The 20,140-nt window shown below is 41.7% G+C and overlaps 1 protein-coding gene and 1 long non-coding RNA gene across 3 annotated transcripts in view; one reads left to right on the plus strand and one right to left on the minus strand.

Moving 5' to 3' along the window:
• Positions 1–5,595, plus strand: part of IL6ST (interleukin 6 cytokine family signal transducer) — a 61,040-nt gene extending 55,445 nt beyond the window's left edge. For both annotated transcript variants that reach the window (XM_055555157.1, XM_055555158.1), the window contains one exon: positions 781–5,595. In XM_055555157.1, the coding sequence (XP_055411132.1) occupies positions 781–1,518 (738 nt within the window). In that variant the 3' untranslated portion in view covers positions 1,519–5,595. The remainder of the gene's footprint in view (positions 1–780) is intronic.
• On the minus strand, positions 1,139–19,680 carry LOC129633272 (uncharacterized). The gene is made up of 3 exons (XR_008704990.1): positions 18,714–19,680; positions 1,481–1,550; positions 1,139–1,345 (listed from the first exon to the last, which is right to left on the minus strand). It is a non-coding gene; the product is annotated as an uncharacterized LOC129633272 (long non-coding RNA).
• Positions 19,681–20,140: the final 460 nt, after the last annotated feature.

Consider the following 20,140-nt stretch of genomic DNA (forward strand, 5'->3'; position numbering starts at 1 on the left):
CTAGGAGTTTATTATCACCATAGCATATTTGTCTTTATATTCCTAATTCTATTTAGTATACATTAAAAATATTTGACTGAACTTGTAAGTTGAAAGCCTAGTGTTTTAATACAGCTATGTGATAATTCTGTTGTAAGGTAAGCATTTTAGATTGTATATTAAAATCAAATTTAAAGGCTATGATTTTAATATGATTCAATGACTTCTGGAAGCCTATAATAAATTTCTTAAATTTCCTTAAAGGGAAGATTATTTGTATTTTTTACTTCTGACAGTCCTTCATAACCTATGAAACTTGAGTTTGATTTTTCTTAACGTTTTCTTCATTTTTCTATCCAGTTAATCCTAGGCTGCCTAGACTAGGAATGAAATATTACTTTTGGACTTTTGTTACTGTTGTTCAGTCCCTAAGTCGTATCCTACTCTCTGCGACCCCATGGACTGCAGCACACTAGGCTTCCCTGTCCTTCACTATCTCCTGGAGTTTGCTCAAATTTATGTCCATTGAGTTGGTTAGTTTATAAAAATGTAACACCCCAACAATATTGATTTGGAATTCTGAGGAAATACAGTCTAATTCTTGCCTTTTAGACAAATTTCACAAAATCCATGATTCAAATAGTTAGCAGTGACTTAGTGATATAGATTATCTTTGCACTATTAAGTTACTGAGAAGTTTTAGAGATGCATTTTATGACTTTAATATGTTAGATATAATTATTTCAGATTTTCTAAATGAATGTGTACCATAGATAATAATTCATTTTCTGTCTTTCTTAGCATTTTAATTCAAAAGATCAAATGTATCCAGATGGCAATTTCACTGATGTAAGTGTTGTGGAAATAGAAGCAAATGACAAAAAGCCTTTCCCAGAGGATCTAAAGTCTTTGGACCTATTCAAGAAAGAAAAAGTTAATACTGAAGGACACAGTAGTGGTATTGGAGGGTCTTCGTGCATGTCATCTTCTAGGCCAAGCATTTCCAGCAGTGATGAAAATGAATCTGCACAGAACACTTCAAGCACTGTCCAATATTCCACAGTGGTTCACAGTGGCTATAGACACCAGGTACCATCAGTCCAAGTCTTCTCAAGATCGGAGTCCACCCAGCCCTTGTTAGATTCTGAAGAACGGCCAGAAGATTTACAGCTGGTAGATAATGTAGATGGCAGTGATGGCATTCTGCCCAGGCAGCGGTATTTCAAACAGAACTGCAGTCAACATGAAACCAGTCCAGATATTTCGCATTTTGAAAGGTCACAGCAAGTTTCCTCAGTCAATGAAGAAGATTTTGTTAGACTTAAACAGCAGCAGATTTCAGATCATATTTCACAACCCTATGGATCTGGGAAAATGAAAATGTTTCAGGAAGTTCCTGCAGTGGATGCTTTTGGTCCAGGCATTGAGGGACAAGTAGAGAGATTTGAAACAGTTGGGATGGAGGATGCAGTTGATGAAGGAATGCCTAAAAGTTACTTACCACAGACTGTGAGACGAGGTGGCTACATGCCTCAGTGAAAGACCAGCTCCTGTTACATCTTCAGAAGTACCTGTAAAGTAAAGCTAAAAATACTTTATCTGTGATTTCAGATCTTCACTCGCTGAAGATGATCATTTGCCCTTAAGGACAAGAATGTACTGTCCTGCCACATGGGCTTTTTCCATCCCAGTGTATCTGGGATGCAGTTTTAAGCACTACATAAACTGACTTCATCCTCTGAATAGCTGAATGACTTTGTGCTGTTTCAGGATGTTTGCACTGAAGAAAAACAAAGCTTGTCTAAAATTTATAAAGTGAAACTTTTTGTTTTGCTGTCTAGAAAACAGAGGGTATTTAAATTAAAGCTAGTCATAAACAGCTATACTGATTTTAATGAGAATAGTCATTGAATATCAAATCTTAGGGAGAGAATTAACAAAAATTAGAAGAGCAAGGTCTTAGACCCTCTACTTTGGCTGACAACATGATTTAAAAAGAATCCAGATGATACAGCTAAGATGAGCCCAGCTTTTGTTGTCTGCCAGAAAAAATTCAGGTCATTTATAATCATACCAACATGTAAGATATTAGTCCTCTTCCATTGGTAGTGACACTGCCAGTTGCTGGAGAAAGGGAATTCTGTTTTAACACAGCAAACTAAAAATATTAATTTTTGAATATTAGACAATCAATAATTAAGTAAGTTTTCAAGCATTTGCTTTCTATTGTTATTGACAGCCTTTGAAGATACACTTCACAAACTCAGCAGAGTGTCCGGATAAGAGCTAGGAATGAATCTGACAGACTATCTCAAACATTCTATACCTGATATAAACTTTATTGACCCTTCTTTTTAAGACATCAGAGAATTTGGTTGATTAAGCACTTTATACAATATATCTTCACCTTAAAATGTGTTTTGACTTAATATGCTATTTTTCAGTAGGCCAAGATTGAGTTTGTTTCTTTTTCCTAGTAGGTATCTGAAGCAGACTAATAAGTTATAGGACTTGGGCGATACTCACCAAAACAAAACACCACCCCCAAAATATACATATTGATCTTCGTAAGTATCACAGTTGGCAAATATCCTTATTGTAGAGGGACTTAATGAAGAGATAGTATTTAATGTCTGCCAGTCCTGAGGTAGGTGGAACTTAGTTCCACACAATGATTTAGGAATATTTTAAACCTCTTCCCACATGTTCTGTTCTTCAGGGGGAAAGTGAGTTGAGCCTCCAGAGTTTAGTGCTAAACTCACTTTCACATTCACGTTATCCTCTACCCACCACCTTTGACAAGGAGGCAGGGCTAAAGCCAGGGGCTGAGTAAGTAAGAAGAAATAGATCATGTATTGACTACTGCTATCAAGTAAGTTTGTTTCTCTGCCATATTTAAGATACAGAAGCCAGGGCAACTTAAAATATTTGCAGAGGTTATTGAAGAATAAAAGGTTGAGGAAATTTAGTGCACATTTACAGATGAGATGTAAGTCTACTCATTACTCTCTCATCAGTATTGTTCACAGTGGATTTCCTGTTATGCTTTATCCTTTGTATTCTTGCCTAACACTTCACAGAGTTCTTTCACATATATGCTCTTTGTGAGACAGAGCAGATGTTGTATTCTGAAATATCCAGTTCTTCTTTAGGCAAAACCAACCTGAGATTGGTAGACTCAGAATTATGAGGAAAAGTAGGGACAGACCCCAAACTCACACTCTACAAGGTAATAGCACCACCACCATTTAAGTTGACCATCAAAGGCTGGTCCATATCAGGAAAGGATTGGTCTTGCTAAATGTCAACAAATTTATATCTACTACATTTTATTTCCTCAAAATAAGTAGTCATGTTGTTATAACCATGTTTAGCTCTGACCTTCCTCCTAACAAATAGCAGTGTTGTGAAGAACATTTTAGTGTAATGATTATACATGGCGGGAGGGAAGTTATAAAATGTGAACTCAAGATCTAAAGGAATGAGAACAAACAGTTATTTAAGAAAGGACATCATCATAAGTAGATTTGATGTTGAAACTTAACATACACCATGGTGCAGTGAGTGAATGCCCTCTAACCACAAAAACACTTTAGGCATATTAAATGGATGTTTGGATACTGTGCAAAAATTCATTCAGGAAATATTTATATACGTCTTTGCCCCAAAAGAGAAAAGCAGTCATGAAACTTGATCTAAGTACAAAATTACTTTCATAAGGCATGTCATAGAATAATCTGTTTTGATACATGTGAATTATACTTTAGGTCGGCAGAGAAATTAGGTTAATTTATGTGAAAATTAGACTGTGTTTAAGATAGTGGGTTTATTACTCATTAAATATCTAGTATCCAAAAATTTGATGCAGTTACCCTCTTGTAAGATTAAAATAATAATCAAGCACATGTTACATTTGTTGTTACTGTAATTTGATTATTCATTACTGGTGTCTTTGATATCTTACCCTCATCCTTCATAAAGGCACGATGCTAGATAACTCTTGGAAAACTATCAGATTTCAAACCTACTAAAACCTTAACAGTTTAATCCTTTTTTTTAACATGGATCATTCATCACTGGGGAATATACCCAACACATGAGTAGAAACAAGGGAAAAGGCAGAGTCATTCACATGTGTTGTGTTCACGTGTGCTCTTCACCTAGTTGTTTAAGTTCAGCCTTTTTCTTTGATGAGAGATTTTTTTTTAACATGTGAAGTCATCCAGTGACCCTAGTTTATTGTGAAAACATTTATTTATGAAAATTCACATTTGAAGTGGAACATCTAAAATAGCTCTATAAATATCAATCAAACAAGTTTTAAAAATATGTCTTTTTTCTGCTCACATAGTTAAGTAGTTAAATAATCATGACATAAATTTAGAAGTAGAATAATTATATAGTAGCATTCCCTAAAATATTTCTGTTAACTGGCATGTATTGACTAACTATAAATCAAGTAGGAAAGCTCTTCCTCAATTCCATTTTATTGTACACCAATCTCTTCCTCTGGTGTCAAGAACAAATTTCTATACCTTATACTTCTGTTTGTTGAAATGGGTAAAATGTCAACATAATAAGCTACATAAAACTTAAAAGTTCAGTTGTTTAAAAATATTGGGATAACTTTGTTGTAGGTTCTGTTTGATTTTGTTGCCCTCTAAGATTACTTTAAAAAGTTTTTTGCACTTTTTTTGTAAACTAAAAGAATATGAAGCCATACAATGGCAAGATATTTAGGTTTAAGAAATTTTAAACCAGCAGACTTAACAGCCTAGTTCTTTAAACTGGTCCTTGATAGCAGTTCCTTTCAGGCTATTTATAAGCAGAATTTAGATGCAAGTCAAAACTTTCCAAATCCAAATACTGATCTTTGGAGTTAATCTATTTTTTTCTTCATTGTGTATTCTATTTGTATGTGTATTCACATGATATTCTAATATACATTGCATTAAAAATGAAAAGGTGGCTCTGGATGAGCCCTTTTGTTACATATTTGTTCCTAAATTTTTAAAGGCTTTTTGTTGTTAAAGCAGGTTAGTTTAACTTAATTACCCAGTTCTTCTTTACACTTCATAGATCATGATGAAAGTGCATTTGAGGCCAATGGTGGTAGATGTTACAGACCTTTTATCCCTTAAACATAAGCTTTGACAATGATAACTACATATTTCAAATGCTATTACATGAATATCAAAATGTGATATGTCAGAAATAAAGGGATAATTTAAAGGTGGATATTTGAAATTTCTTTAGTCTTAGTATATATATATATATATATATGTTGAATAGTATACTCTAAAAATAAGTGTGCAATTTGCTAGTACTGCAATACAGTGGTTAGCATTAGGTATGTCTCCTCTTTATACCCTGGCTGTGTCCCGTTTAATTACAAGTGCAATCCTTTCAAGTTCACTTGCTCTTTTGCCTTGCCCTACTCTAACTTCATATAGAAGGCTTGTCTAGAAAGAGTAGTGTGTACTTTTACTTTTGCAGAATGAATTGCATGTGCAAATCGTAACCACAGCTATTGTTTTTATGTTGACATAACTAAATGTTCTATCATATATCAGCTCTAATCCTTTAAGTAAATGTAATAAATTCTTACTCAAATTTTTTCTGGGTGTGGTCACTACCATTTGATGTCATTACACATAATATTTAAGGTAATTTTATCATTATTGGTGTTGAGGCTTTGTGTAAGCTTGGTGCTTTTGGAGGGTTCTGTGGCTTCTGAATTCCTCATTTAACATAATGGATCAGGATTTAGAAGAAAATCAACACCCTACCTCAGCCTTAATAAATATAGAATTGACTTGGAGATGGCAAATTCATTTATGAGTTTTCTGGATTTACAAGATGATTTCTAGAATCCCAGAATCTCACCCCTCATTGGATATTTTTCACCGGGTTGCCCGTGAAAAGTACAGAGGTGCTGTGCCACCTCGTGGCCTGTGTGTACCCACACCCTCCTGGAGTCTTGTCACTGTGAGGCGTGAAGCCGATTGATCCAGCCCCACCACTGCTCCCCTGAGCTTATTGGGTATAGTGTATAAAAGTACTACTTCCACCTGGAAGGAAATCTGAACGACTAGAGTTCTGTAACTTCACATTGTGGTTTTATCTAAATATGCAGGGAGTGAAAAATCCACACACAAATTAACTTCATCCTTTCATACATATACTAGAGGTTGTAGAAATAGCATCTCAGCCTGGGGCTATGTGTTCATGTAAATCTTTGGTTAGGTCTCTTACAGGCTCTTATAGCATGACTTCTTTGTGATACTTCTTGTCTTATCCTAATTTATATTATGGGTCCAGTCCATCCTACTGCCAAAAAGGCATTCAGTTTTCCTGGCCCAGAGACAAACAATTTTAACTTCTGCTTTAAATTTTATTCTTCTTAATATACAACCTTCTTTCAATGCTCTCAAAATACAAACAAGAATAGTACAAACTGTGCTCTTAAATACGTCTGCATTGCATGTGTGCTTAGTCATGTCCAACACTTTGCGACCCTATGGACTGTAGCCCTAGGGGCTCCTCTGTCCATGGGGAGTCTCCAGACGAGAATAATAGAGTGGGTAGCCATTCCCTTTTCCAGGGGATCTTCCTGACCCAGAGATCAAACCCATGTCTCCTGTGTTGCTGGCGGATTCTTTAACCACTGAGCCTCCTGGGAAGCCCACATACATGTTTAATTGATGAGTCGCTAAGTCGTTTCCAACTCTGCAACCCCATGTGCTGCAGCACACCAGGCTTCCCTGTCCTTTACATCTCCTAGAGTTTGCTTAAACTCAAGTTCATTGAGTCGGTGATGCCATCCAACCATCTAATCCTTTGTCACCCCCCTCTGCCATCAGTCTTTTCCAGCATTAGGGTCTTTTCCATGTTTCAGTTCAGTTCAGTCGCTCAGTCGTGTCTGACTCTGCGACCCCATGAATCACAGTACACCAGGCCTCCCTGTCCGTCACCAACTCCCGGAGTCCACCCAAACCCATGTCTGTTGTGTCGGCGATGCCATCCAACCACCTCATCTTCTGTATTCCCCTTCTCCTCCTGCCCTCAATCTTTCCCCGCATCGGGGTCTTTTCAAATGAGTCAGCTCTTCACATCAGGTGGCCAAAGTATTGGAGTTTCAGCTTCAGCATCAGTCCCTCCAATGAACGCCCAGGACTGATCTCCTTTAGGATGGACTGGTTGGATCTTGCAGTCCAAGGGACTCTCAAGAGTCTTCTAAAACACCACAGTTCAAAAGCATCAATTCTTCAGCGCTCAGCTTTCTTCACAGTCCAACTCTCACATCCATACATGACCACAGGAAAAACCATAGTCTTGACTAGACGGACCTTTGTTGGCAAAGTAATGTCTCTGCTTTTTAATATGCTGTCTAGGTTGGTCAAAACTTTCCTTCCAAGGAGCAAGCGTCTTTTAATTTCATGGCTGCAGTCACCATCCCCAGTGATTTTGGAGTTGAGAAAAATAGTCAGCCACTGTTTCCACTGTTTCCCCATCTATTTGCCATGAAGTAATGGGATTGGATGCCATGATCTTAGTTTTCTGAATGTTGAGCTTTAAGCCAACTTTTTCACTCTCTTCTTTCACTTTCAGAGAGGCTCTTTAGTTCTTCACTTTCTGCCATAAGGATGGTGTCATCTGCATGTCTGAGGTTATTGATATTTCTCCTGGCAATTTTGATTCCAGCTTGTGCTTCCTGCAGCCCAGCGTTTCTCATGATGCACTCTGCATGTAAGTTAAATAAGCAGGGTGACAATATACAGCCTTGATGTACTCCTTTTCCTATTTGGAACCAGTCTGTTGTTCCATATCCAGTTCTAACTGTTGCTTCCTGACCTGTATACAGGTTTCTCAAGAGGCAGGTCAGGGGTCTGGTATTCCCATCTCTTTGAGAATTTTCTACAGTTTATTGTGATCCACACAGTCAAAGGCTTTGGCATAATCAATAAAGCAGAGATATATGTTTTTCTGAAACTCTCTTGCTTTGTCCATGATCCAGTGGATGTTGGCAATTTAATCTCTGGTTCCTCTGCCTTTTCTAAAACCAGCTTGAACATTTGGATGTTCACGGTTCACATATTGCTGAAGCCTGGCTTGGAGAATTGTGAGCATTACTTTACTAGCATGTGAGATGAGTGCAGTTGTGTGGTAGTTTGAGCATTCTTTGGTATTACCTTTCTTTGGGATTGGAATGAAAACTGACATTTTCCAGTCCTGTGGCCACTGCTGAGTTTTCCAGATTTCCATGTTTAAGTCTAGATAAACATGGTCTGGCTACTCAACAGAGTACAGAAGAGAAGGAGGCAAGGAGACCTGAGATAGAGAAAGAAGTGGAGAAGCAAAGGGAAGCATGTAGTGATTCCAGGTCAATGGGCTTCCCTGGGGGCTCAGACAGTAAAGAATTCACCTGCAATGCGGAAGACCTGGGTTCAGTCCCTGGGTTGGGAAGATCCCCTGGAGGAGGGCATAGCAACCCACTGCAGTATTCTTGCCTGGAGAATGCCCATGGACAGGGGAGCCTTGAGGGCTGCAAGTCCATGGAGTTGGAGAGTCAGACAGGACTGAGAGACTGAGCACAGCACAGCCTCTTTTCTGTGCTCCTTCTCACCAGAGGGGACACTCACATGCTTTCCCTCTGGGTGTGCATCTCTGCGTTACCTGTCTTAATTTCTCTGTGTGCTCTCCCACTTGTGCTGTTTCTAAAAATAAACTTTGTATAATATCTGCATTTACAGTTTTGCCTCAGTGATAAATGCATTTTTCACTGGGGCCAAAGATCCAGGGAAAACCAGCTTCTAGCCTTTAGCTTTTATTGGTCTGACGGCTAGGATTCCTGGTTTTCATCCAGGCTTCGTTGTTATTCAGTCTCTTAAGTCGTGTCCAACTCTTTACAATGTCATGGACCACAGCATGCCAGGCTTCTCTGTCCTTCACTGTCTCCCAGAGTTTGCTCAAACTTAGATCCATTGAGTCAGTGATGCCATCCAACTGTTGGAATAGTGTATAATTTCCTCGGTTCTGTCTTGCCTCAACAAAGATTTGAAATGGTGAACCAGTGTGATAGCTCAGTTACACCTCAGAGTTTCATTCAATAAACAAAGGATAGTACACTCTTGAGGCATGAGGGCAGGCCGACCCCAAAGGAGAGGTCTCAACCCATCTCGGCTCCCCATTTTTTTATACGTTTTTTCCTCCTCCCCCACCCCTTTGCCCCCGCCCATGCTATGCAAATGAGGGCTAGCCAGGAAGTGGGCATGTTTGTTTCATCTGAGGTTCTCACTCCAGTCTGTGGATTTTTCCTTTGTTCCCTTTTCGAGGGCTTTTCTGCTTCTTTTAGACACCACCATTTTGGACTCCTTTTTCCTATTCTAACTACCTAACACAACCATCTCACTGTCACCCCCTTCTCGTCTTGCCCTCAATCTTTCCCAGCATCAGGGTTATTTCCAACGAGTCGACCCTTCACATCAGTGGCCAAAGTATTGGAGCTTCAGCTTTAGCATTAGTCCTTCCAATGAATATTCAGCATTGATTTCCTTCAGGATTGGCTGGTTTGATCAACAAATTGACTGGTTTGTCCCTTGCTGTCCAAGGAACACTCAAGAGTCTACTCCAGCACCACAGTTTGAAAGCGTCAATTCTGACGCTATTTAGCCTTCTTTAGAATCCAAATCTCACATCCCTACGTGACTACTGGAAAAACCATAGTTCCAATTATACGAAATTTTGTCGGCAAAGTGATGTCTGTGCTTTTGAATATGCTGTCTAGGTTTGTCACGACTTTTCTTTCAAGGCGCAAGTGTCTGAATTTCTTGACTGCAGTCACTGTCCACAGCACTATTCCCATCTCTAAGAATTTTCCTCAGTTTGTTGTGATCCACACAAAGATTTTAGTGTAGTCAATGAAGCAGAAGTAGATGTTTTTCTGGAATTCCCTTGCTTTTACTATGATCCATCAGATGTTGCCAATTTGATCTCTGGTTCCTCTGCCTTTTCTAAGTCCAGAGCTTCCATCTGGAAGTTCTTGGTTCACATACTGTTAAACTCTAGCTTGAAAGATTTTGAGCATTACCTTGCTAGCATGTGAAATTAGTGCAATTGTGCAGTAGTTTGAACATTCTTTGAACATTGCCTTTCTTTGGGATTGGAATGAAAACTGTCCTTTTCCAGTCCTGCGGCCACTGCTGAGCTTTCCAAATTTGCTGACATTTTGAGTGCAGCACTTTCACAGCATCATCTTTTAGGATTTGAAATAGCTCAGCTGGAATTCCATCACCTCCACTAGCTACTTTGTTGCTCAGTCATGTCTGACTCTTTGTGACCCCGTGGACTGTAGCCCACCAGCCTCCTCTGTCCATGGGGATTCTCTAGGCAAGCATACTGGAATGGGGATGTTCCCAACCCAAGGGGTTGAACCCAGGTATTCTGCATTGCAGGTGGATTTGTTACCAACTGAGCCACCAGGGAAGCCCTTGTTCATAGTAATGCTTCATAATGCCCACTTGACTTCACACTCCAGGTTGTCTGACTGTAGGTGATTGACTGCACCATCATAGTTATCCAGGTTATGAAGACCTTTTTTGTACAGTTCTGTGGATTCTTGCCACCGCTTCTTAATATTTTCTGCTTCTGCTATGTCCTTGCTATTCTTGTCCTTTATTCTGTATGTCTTTGCATGAAATGTTCTTTGGTATCTCTAGTTTTCTTGAAGAGATCTCTAGTCCTTCCTATTCTACTATTTTCCTCTTTCTTTGCATTGTTCACTTAAGAGGGGTTTCTTATCTCTCTTGACTGTTCTCTGGAACTCTGCATTCAGTTGGGTATATATTCACCTTTCTCCATTGCCTTTCACTTCTCTTCTTTTCTCAGCTATTTATCTTCTCAGTCAAAGGCCTCTTCAGACCCCTTTTGCCTTCTTGAATTTCTTTGATGGTTTTGGTACTGCCTCCTGTACTGTGTTGTGAGCCTTCTTCCATAGTTCTTCAGGCATTCTGTCTACCACATCTAATCCTTGAATCTATTTATCACCTCCACTGAATAATGATAAAGGATTCGATTTAGTTATACCTGAATGGCCTATGGTTTACACTACTTAATTCAATTTAAGCCTGAATTTTGTAATAAGGAGTTCATGATCAGAGCCACAGTCGGCTCCAGGTCTTGTTTTTGCTGTCTGCATAGAGCTTCTCCATCTTTGACTGCAAAGAATATAATCAATCTGATTTCAGTATTGACCATCTGTTGATGTCCATGTGTAGAGTCTTCTCTTGTGTTGTTGGAAAAGGGTGTTTGCTATGACTGTGTGTTCTCTTGGCAAAACTCTGTTAGTTGTTACCCTGCCTCACTTTGTACTCCAAGGCCAAACTTACCTATTACTCCAGGTATCTCTTGACTTCCTACATTTGCATTCCAATCCCCTATGATAAAAAGGACATTTTTTTTTTTTTTTTTGGTGTTAGTTCTAGAAGGTCTTGGAGGTCTTCATAGAACTGTTCAACTTCAGCTTCTTTAGCATTAGTGCTTGGAGCATAGACTTGGATTACTGTGATGTTGAATGGTTTGCCTTGGAAATGAACCGAGATCATTCTGTCATTTTTGAGACTTCACCCAAGTACTGCATTTCAGACTCTTCTTGACTACGAGGTCTATTCCATTTCTTCTAAGGGATTCTTGCCCACAGTAGTAGATATAATGGCCATCTGATTTAAATTTACCCATTTCCAGTCCATTTTAGTTTGCTGATTCCTAAAATGTCAATGTTTACTCTTGCCATCACCTGCTTGATAACCTCCAATTTACCTTGATTTATGGACCTAACATTCCAGGTTCCTATGCAGTATTGTTCTGTACAGCATCGGACTTTCACTACCAGACACATCCAGAACTGGGTGTCATTTCTGCTTTGGACCAGCCTCTTCATTCTTTCTGAAGCTATCTCTCAGCTCTTGCCCAGTAGCATGTTGGACAACTACCAAGCTGGGGGAGCTCATCTTCTGGCATCAAATCTTTTTGCTTTTTCATACTATTCATGGGGTTATTGAGCCAAGGATGAGCTGTGCTGTGCTAAGTCACTTCAGTCGTGTCTGACTCTGTGCGATACTATGGAAGAGCCCACAATGCTCTTCATTCCATGGGATTCTCCAGGCAAGATATTGGGGTGGGTTGCCATTTCCTTCTCCAGGGGATCTTCCCAACCCACGGATCCTCTTAAGTCCCCGACCTGCGTTCTCTTAAGTCTCCTGAATTGGCAGGGTGGGTTCTTTACCACTAGTGCTGCCTGAGAAGCCTAGCACTATTCATGAGGTTCTCAAGGCAAGGATACTGAAGTCACTTGCCATTCCTTTCTCCGGTGGACCACGTTCTGTCAGAACTCTCCACCATGACTCATCCATCTTCAGTGGCCCTGCATGGCATGGCTCATAGCTTCACTGAGCTACACAAGGCTGTGATCCATGTGATCATGTTGGTTCACTTTCTCTGATTGTGGTTTTCATGTTCAGGCTGCCTCAGTTCAATTCCTGGTCAGGGAATTAAGATCTCACTTCACACCACTGCTCACGGCTGCCTTGTGGAGATCACCCTCAGCACACGCATTTGCTCTAGCCACATGTAGAAAGACCTAAGAGAGAAGTAAAGGCATCCCTCTTTCCCAAGCACAATGCCTGTTAACACAGCTTCCGCATTCTCACTGTGTGTGTGCTTAGTCTCTCAGTCATGTCCGACTCTTGGTGACCGCATGGACTGTAGCCCACCAGGCTCATCTGTCCATAAGGATTCTGCAGTCAAGAATACTGGAGTGGGTTGCCATGCCCTCCTCCAGGAGATCTTCCCAACCCAGGGATCAAAACCAGGTCTCCCACATTGCAGGTAGATTCTTTACCATCTGAGCCACCAGCGAAGCCCAAGTAGTCTCATTACTTTATTAAAAAAAACAACTCTAAACGGTGGAAACTGACAACTGCAGCCAGTGACCAAAAGATCTAGGGGAGGGCGTTTTTCCTGAGTGCTCGGATCACACTCCTCCTGTGCTGGTTGGTTCTGCCATGAACTTCACGTGTCTGCTGCTAAGCACAGGTACCGCCTCCCAGCCTGACCTCTTCAGAGGCCTTTTTTTCAAAGTGGTTTTCCAGCTGTACCTGCCCAACTCCAGCTAATCCACTAGAGGGCAGCATTGGCAGCAGGAAGGGCCCACTGAGGTCCTGCTGCTGCTGCTTCTAAATCGCTTCAGTCGTGTCCAACTCTGTGCAACCCCATAGATGGCAGCCCACCAGGCTCCCCCATCCCTGGGATGCTCCAGGCAATAACACTGGAGTGGGTTGCCATTTCCTTCTCCAATGCATGAAAGTGAAAAGTGAAAGTGAAGTCCTCAGTCGTGTCCAACTCCTAGCAACCCCATGGACTGCAGCCCACTAGGCTCCTCTGCCCATGGGATTCGCCAGGCAAGAGTACTGCTGCTCAAACCAAAAGGTCGACATTTGCTTTCCAGGCTTCATCTTCTGATCCTGTTTTTCCAGCTTCAGACAGCATCCTCTCCAGGTATACACTTGCTAGTTACCAGACCTTATTGTGTTTCTTCCTATCTCCTGGCCCATGCATATAATTTCTTCTAAAATGGTCTCCTGGCCACAATCCATAGCTCAGCTGGAAAATTCTTACCTCAGTTCAGTTCAGTCACTCAGTCGCGTCCGACTCTTTGTGACCCCAGGGACTAAAGCACGCCAGGCCTCCCTGTCCATCACCAATTCCCGGAGTTCACTCAAACTCATGTCCATTGAGTTGGTGATGCCATCCAACCATCTCATCCTCTGTCATCATCCCCTTCTCCTCCCACCTTCGATCTTTCCCAGCATCAGGGTCTTTTCAAATGAGTCCGCTTTTCACATCAGGTGGCCAAAGTATTGGAGTTTCAGCTTCAGCTTCAATCCTTCCAATGAATATTCAGGACTGATCTCCTTTAGGATGGACTGGTTGGATCTCCTTGAAGTCCAAGGGACTCTCAAGAGTCTTCTCCAACACCACAGTTCAAAAGCATCAATTCTTTGGCGCTCAGCTTTCTTTATAGTCCGACTCTCACATCCATACATGACTACTGGAAAAACCATAGCCTTGACTAGACAGACCTTTGTTGGCAAAGTAATGTCTCTGCTTTTTAATATGCTGTCCAGGTTAGTCATAATTTTCTTTCCAAGCAGCAAGTGTCTTTTAATTTCATGGCTGCAATCACCATCTGCAGTGATTTTGGAGCCCAAAAAAATAAAGTCTGACACTGTTTTCCCATCTATTTGCCATAGGATCAGATGCCATGATCTTAGTTTTCTGAATGTTGAATTTTAACCCAACTTTTTCACTCTCCTCTTTCACTTTCATCAAAAGCCTCTTTAGTTCTTCACTTTCTGTCATAAGGGTGGTGTCATCTGCATATCTGAGGTTATTGATATTTCTCCCGGAAATCTTGATCCCAGCTTGTATTTCATCCAGCCCAGCATTTCTCATGATGTACTCTGCATATAAGTTAAATAAGCAGGGTGACAATATACAGCCTTGACGTACTCCTTTTCCTATTTGGAACCAGTCTGTTGTTCCATGTCCAGTTCTGACTGTTGCTTCCTGACCTGCATACAGAGTTCTCAAAAGGCAGGTCAGGTGATCTGGTATTCCCATCTCTTTCAGAATTTTCCACAGTTTGTTGTGATCCACACAGTCAAAGGCTTTGGCATAGTCAATAAAGCAGAAATAGATGTTTTTCTGGAACTCTCTTGCTTTTTCGATGATCCAGAGGATGTTTGCAATTTGATCTCTGGTTCTTCTGTCTTTTCTAAAACCAGCTTGAAAACCTGGAAATTCACGGTTCACATACTGTTCAAGCCTGGCTTGGAGAATTTTGAGCATTACTTTACTAGTGTGTGAGATGAGTGCAATTGTGCGGTAGTCTGAGCATTCTTTGGCATTGCCTTTCTTTGGGATTGGAATGAAAACTGACCTTTTCCAGTCCTGTGGCCACTGCTGAGCTTTCCAAATGTGCTGGCATATTGAGTGCAGCACTTTCACAGCATCATCTTTTAGGATTTGAAGTAGCTCAACTGGAAAATTCTTACCTACTCACCAATAAAAGCCTCACACATATCTTCCTGGGTGAGACCTTTTCCATTCTCTTCCTCTCTCCTTCCCCATGGAGTTAAGGGCCTCCTGTGTCCTGAGACCAGATCGATGCCAGTGTTTATCTCTCTCTCTGACTAGGGAGCTGAACCCCCTGGAGGCAGGGTCCCTGTCTTACTTGTCTCTAAATCTCTGGCACCTAGTGTAGTGTTTGGTATTTATAGGTGCTTGAAAAATCTTGTTTATAAAAAGAGCCGGATGAATGTATAGACAGAACAGACTTTTTAATTCATTAGTGAATTTCTTTTAATTTTTAGTGTGTGTCTCAGATTCTGTTTTACCCAGAGTTGCATAGCGCCATGGGAAGTTAGAAATCTGCCCTCTTCTCCACCTCCAATGTGAAAGCTTCTGCTGATTTCCATCCCCAACCCCCTTCCACCCCTACCCAAGGGCAAAAGCTGTTTAAAAGCAGCACATACATTCAGCAAGTCAAAAAACAAAAATTCGAGAAAAAAAAGGAAAGCCAGTATGGATCCTTACAGACTATTTTATTCAGTCTTACCCTTGCAGACAAAGAAAATGAGAAAATGAACGAATGAAGTGAAACAGGAGTGAAAAACTCGATCAGGAGGGTTCTAATAGAAAAGAGGACAGGCTTGCTCTCAGAGGTCATTGTCTGGGATGGAAGATGAAATAGACAGGCTTAGGATTAGCCTTGGGAGAAGGCAATGGCACCCCACTCCAGTACTCTTGCCTGGAAAATCCCATGGACGGAGGAGCCTGGTGGGTTGCCGTCTATGGGGTCACACAGAGTCAGACACGACTGAAGTGATTTAGCAGCAGCAGCAGGAATAGCCTTAAAAAGGAACACATCAGAAAAGGCAAATAAGTCCAAGCCACACACCAGGCTCTGAGTTATCTCCAGGCTAAACAATAAGACAGCTCCAAATAGAGAATGATCTCCCGATTTCTCAGTGAGATCTTGAAGAAAATAATGTGAAAAGTTTGAATGTTTAAACTTCAGAGGTGTTGCTTAGGTAGTCAGATATCTACTTGCAGTCCATATTTTTTTTAAAGAAAATCTAGTATCTTTAAGGGCTTCTCTGGTGTCTCAGACAGGAAAGAATCTACCTGCAAATGTGGGAGACATGGTTTAGATCCCTGGCTTGGGAAGAACCCCTGGAGAAGGGAATGGTAACCCACTCCAGTATTTTTGCGTGGGAATTCCATGGACAGAGAAGCCTGGTGGGCTACAGTCCATGAGGTCGCAAAGAGTCAGACATGACTGAGCGACTAACACACACGCCAAGGTATCTTTTTAAAAAGTCATTTATTTTTATTTGTTTATTTTTGGCTGCATCAGGTCTTTGTTGTCACAGAGGATCTTGGTTGGGTCGTGTAGGATCTTTCATTGCAGCACACAGACTCCCCAGTTGTGGCATGCAGGCTTAGTTGCTCCGAGGCATGTGGGATCTTAGTTCTCTGACCAGGGATACAACCCAGAACCCCTGTATTACGGGAATATAGATAGGTAATGGAGCGGGCACTGTAGGTACTTCACCAAATATGGGAGAGGTCAAGTGGGGAGATAAGGCACAGGAGAGATTTTAAAAATAGATATGCATTTTGGCTTCAAAAATGCATATGCAGCATGGTAAAAAGAGGAGATTGAGGCTGAAGAGATTGGGCTAGAGGCCAGGCTTGAGAATGTAAGAATGTCACCTGTCATTTCAGTAAACAGAATGGCCATAAAGCCATCAGCCATTACAGCCACTCCCTACCTGAGGGGAATTCAGAACAGAAAAACAGGATACTGGCCCTAGATAGTCAAGATGCATACTGAAGGACTGATTATAAAAGGCCCAGAATTTCAAATTGCATAGATAGAAAAGCCTTAGATTCATTAACTTGAGATGTCTGGTTTTTGTGAATCACAGTAATCTTTTGATGTTCAACCATGTAGGTGTTTTTTGGCTTTTGAGGCAAAAATTTCTGTGTATCCTGGTTCCCTCTTTACCTCCTTGGAGCAGTTCCTCAGAGCTAACTGAGAGCCTGTCTCCTGGGCTACTGTCTTCAGTAAGACCAGTGAATAAAACATCATTTTCAACTCTTAGGTTGAGTTTTTGTTTTCTTTTTTCAGTCAACAGGTGATGCAGTTGTTTTTGTTTTGTTTTTTCTAATTTTTTAACCAAAAAAAAAGGTATCAGTAATTTTTTCCCAACATCTGATGAATCCTGAGTGAGAGGAAAACAGGAGGAAGTGTTGATGCAGGGCCCGCAGGCCCGAAGCAGAGAACCCAGCTGGCTCTCACGTTTCCCAATCTCAAAATCTCTAGAGCACTTCCTCTCCTCTCCTTCCCTTCAGCCAAACAGCCTCCCTCCCCTCCCTACTTGCTCCAACATTCCCACTGGAAAAGCTCAATTTCAACAACACACACGCCCCACCCACTGTTTCTATCAGGGTTGCCTCCTTCCCCCACACCAGGATCACCAGGACCCTACTGGGGCCTCTCCCTCCTTGATACTCATCCAGAGGGCCACACCCAGGATACACCTACTTGCCTGCCTCTCCTCCTTGTGCAAAATATTTTGGGGCGGACCAGCACAAGGTCCACCCAACTGCAAATATAAAATTATTCTTTCACCACTGCAAGAACTATTTCTTACCTTTCCTTCACTCCTCAAACTTCTATCACTGTTTACTTTCCTGTCTCACATTCAAAATACTGTTTTAAAAAAATCTTTTAACGCAAGTAATAAGCATATCTTTTACTCACTGGGCACTTAGTACATGCCAAATAGTGAATTCAGCTCAGAACCATCCTCACTTCATTTAATCTTCACCTAATTAAATACAGTGATACTATTCTCCCCACCCATTTTTTTTATTAAAGAAACTGAGGCCAAGGAAGTCAGGCAAGGCCACAGGTGAGCAAGAAGCAAGGCTCGGGCTCGAAGCAGGTTCTCTGCAATGATCCTGCTCCAAACACTCAGCTCTAGCCTCAGTACTGGGGATGTCCCCTCACAGGCCCAGGCCGCCAGGGGAACATTAAAATGACATCATCTTTGACCAATACACATGGCATAGAACCTGGGCACGTGCTAAGTCACTTCAGTCATGTCTGACTGTTTGCAACCCCATGGACTGTAGCCCGCCAGTCTCCTCTTTCCATAGGATTCTTCCGGCAAGATTACTAGAGTGGGTTGCCATGTCCTCCTCTAGGGGATCTTCCTGACCCAGGGATCGAACCCATCTCTCTTAAATCTACCTGCATTGGCAAGCGGGTTCTTTACCACTATCACCACCTGGGAAGCCCTATACCTGGTTCTTGTTAAATAAACACGTGCTCTGTATTTTTAGTTGCTAAATGTGGCTGCCCTGCGGGGATGCCAGTGTATCTCCCCATCGGTCAAGGTCCCAAGCGTTGCTTCCTGCCCCTGTCTCTGTGCATCCTCTTAGGTGGGCAGCTGGTGTCCTTGGCCTCCACACACAGTCAAATATGCCTGGAAAGTTGCACATCCATTGCAGAAGCCTGTAGCAATGACTAAGGGGTTTAAAAGCATAAAAGCCCAGGCCCCTTGTCTTGGCTGGGGACACACAATGGGGACCTAGCCACTTACCACCAGCGTCCTCTGTGGAGTCAGGTGAGGGCTGCTCTCCTCGGACCGTCCCTGAAATCCCACCCTCCTCGGCTTCTTCCTCTTTCCCATCAAACTTCCCTCACACCTTTCCCAGTGCCTCCTGGGAATGCACTGATAATAGATCTGTTACACCTGAACTGGAGTCTCAGAATGTTCTTTGGGGAAATTAACCTAAGGCACCCTCTGCCCTAGGGCTTCCCAGGTGGCTCAGAGGTTAAAAAAAAAAAAAAAGAAAATCTGCCTGCTAAAGCAGGAAACTCCGGAGATGCAGATTCGATCCCTGGACCAGGAGGATCTCCTGGAGAAGGAGATGGCAACCCACTCCAGTATTCTTGCCTGGGAAATCCCGGACACAGGAGCCGGGTGGGCTACAGTCTATGGGATCACAAGAGTGGCTTTTGACTGAGCACGCAAGGCACTTGGGGGACAAACAAACAGATAATGTTTTCTCTCTTAAATTTTGAATCAGCAGTATTAAAGATACCTCTGCAAAACCCAAATATACAAAAAAAAATATTTTTTTTAAATTTTGTAATTCACATGCACTTAGACATTTTTGGCTTGAAATAGCCGGCACAGCCATCTCTCAGATCCCACGCATTCCGCTGTGTACAGTACTTCTGTCACAGCTGAAAAGCATTGAGTAGTCCTGAAATATTAATTGTAATTTGTAATAAAGCTTTTATTCTCTTTAATAAAACACATTCTCTTTATCACAACACATACTCTTTATCACAGCCAACTGCTCCCGAGGATGTTTAAGGCATTCTCAGCAATACTGCAGACTCACCATGGACCACCTAACTTTTCTTTCTTCATTAATAAGTTAATAGTTCTGTAAAAGGGGGCCAATATCAGCTTGCCTGGGGCTTCCCAGGTGGCTCAATGGTAAAGAATCTGCCTGGCAATGCAGGAGACTAGAGATGTGGTTTTGACCCCTGGGTTGTGAAGAAACCCTGGAGGAGGGCATGGCAACCCACTCCAGTATTTTTGCCTGGAGAATCCTGTGGACAGAGCAGACTGGTAGGCTACAGTCCATAGTCACAAAGAGTCAGACATGACTGAAGTCAGAAGTGACTTAGCACAAGGAATACACATAACAGTATCTCTGAGCCCTTTATAGAACTAACCCCACCCGCCACCTGCCAATGAAAGATGTCAGCATTTTTCATATCAGAGAAAATCACCTAAGACTGGATTAAAGGAGTACACACACCATAATCTTGTCAGCAGCCATACCCTTGAACTATTGCTATAAAACTCCTCACCAAATCTTCCCAGGTTGGGACACACAGTTTTTGAGGCCAGGAGCCCACTGTCTCCCTCTTTGCCTGGCAAAGCAATAAAGCTGTTCTTTTCAACTTCACCCAAAACTCTGTCTCTGAGATTGGATTCAGCACCGGTGT

The sequence above is a fragment of the Bubalus kerabau genome, chromosome 18 (assembly GCF_029407905.1).
Source record: "Bubalus kerabau isolate K-KA32 ecotype Philippines breed swamp buffalo chromosome 18, PCC_UOA_SB_1v2, whole genome shotgun sequence".
In the NCBI taxonomy this organism is placed as follows: domain Eukaryota; kingdom Metazoa; phylum Chordata; class Mammalia; order Artiodactyla; family Bovidae; genus Bubalus; species Bubalus kerabau.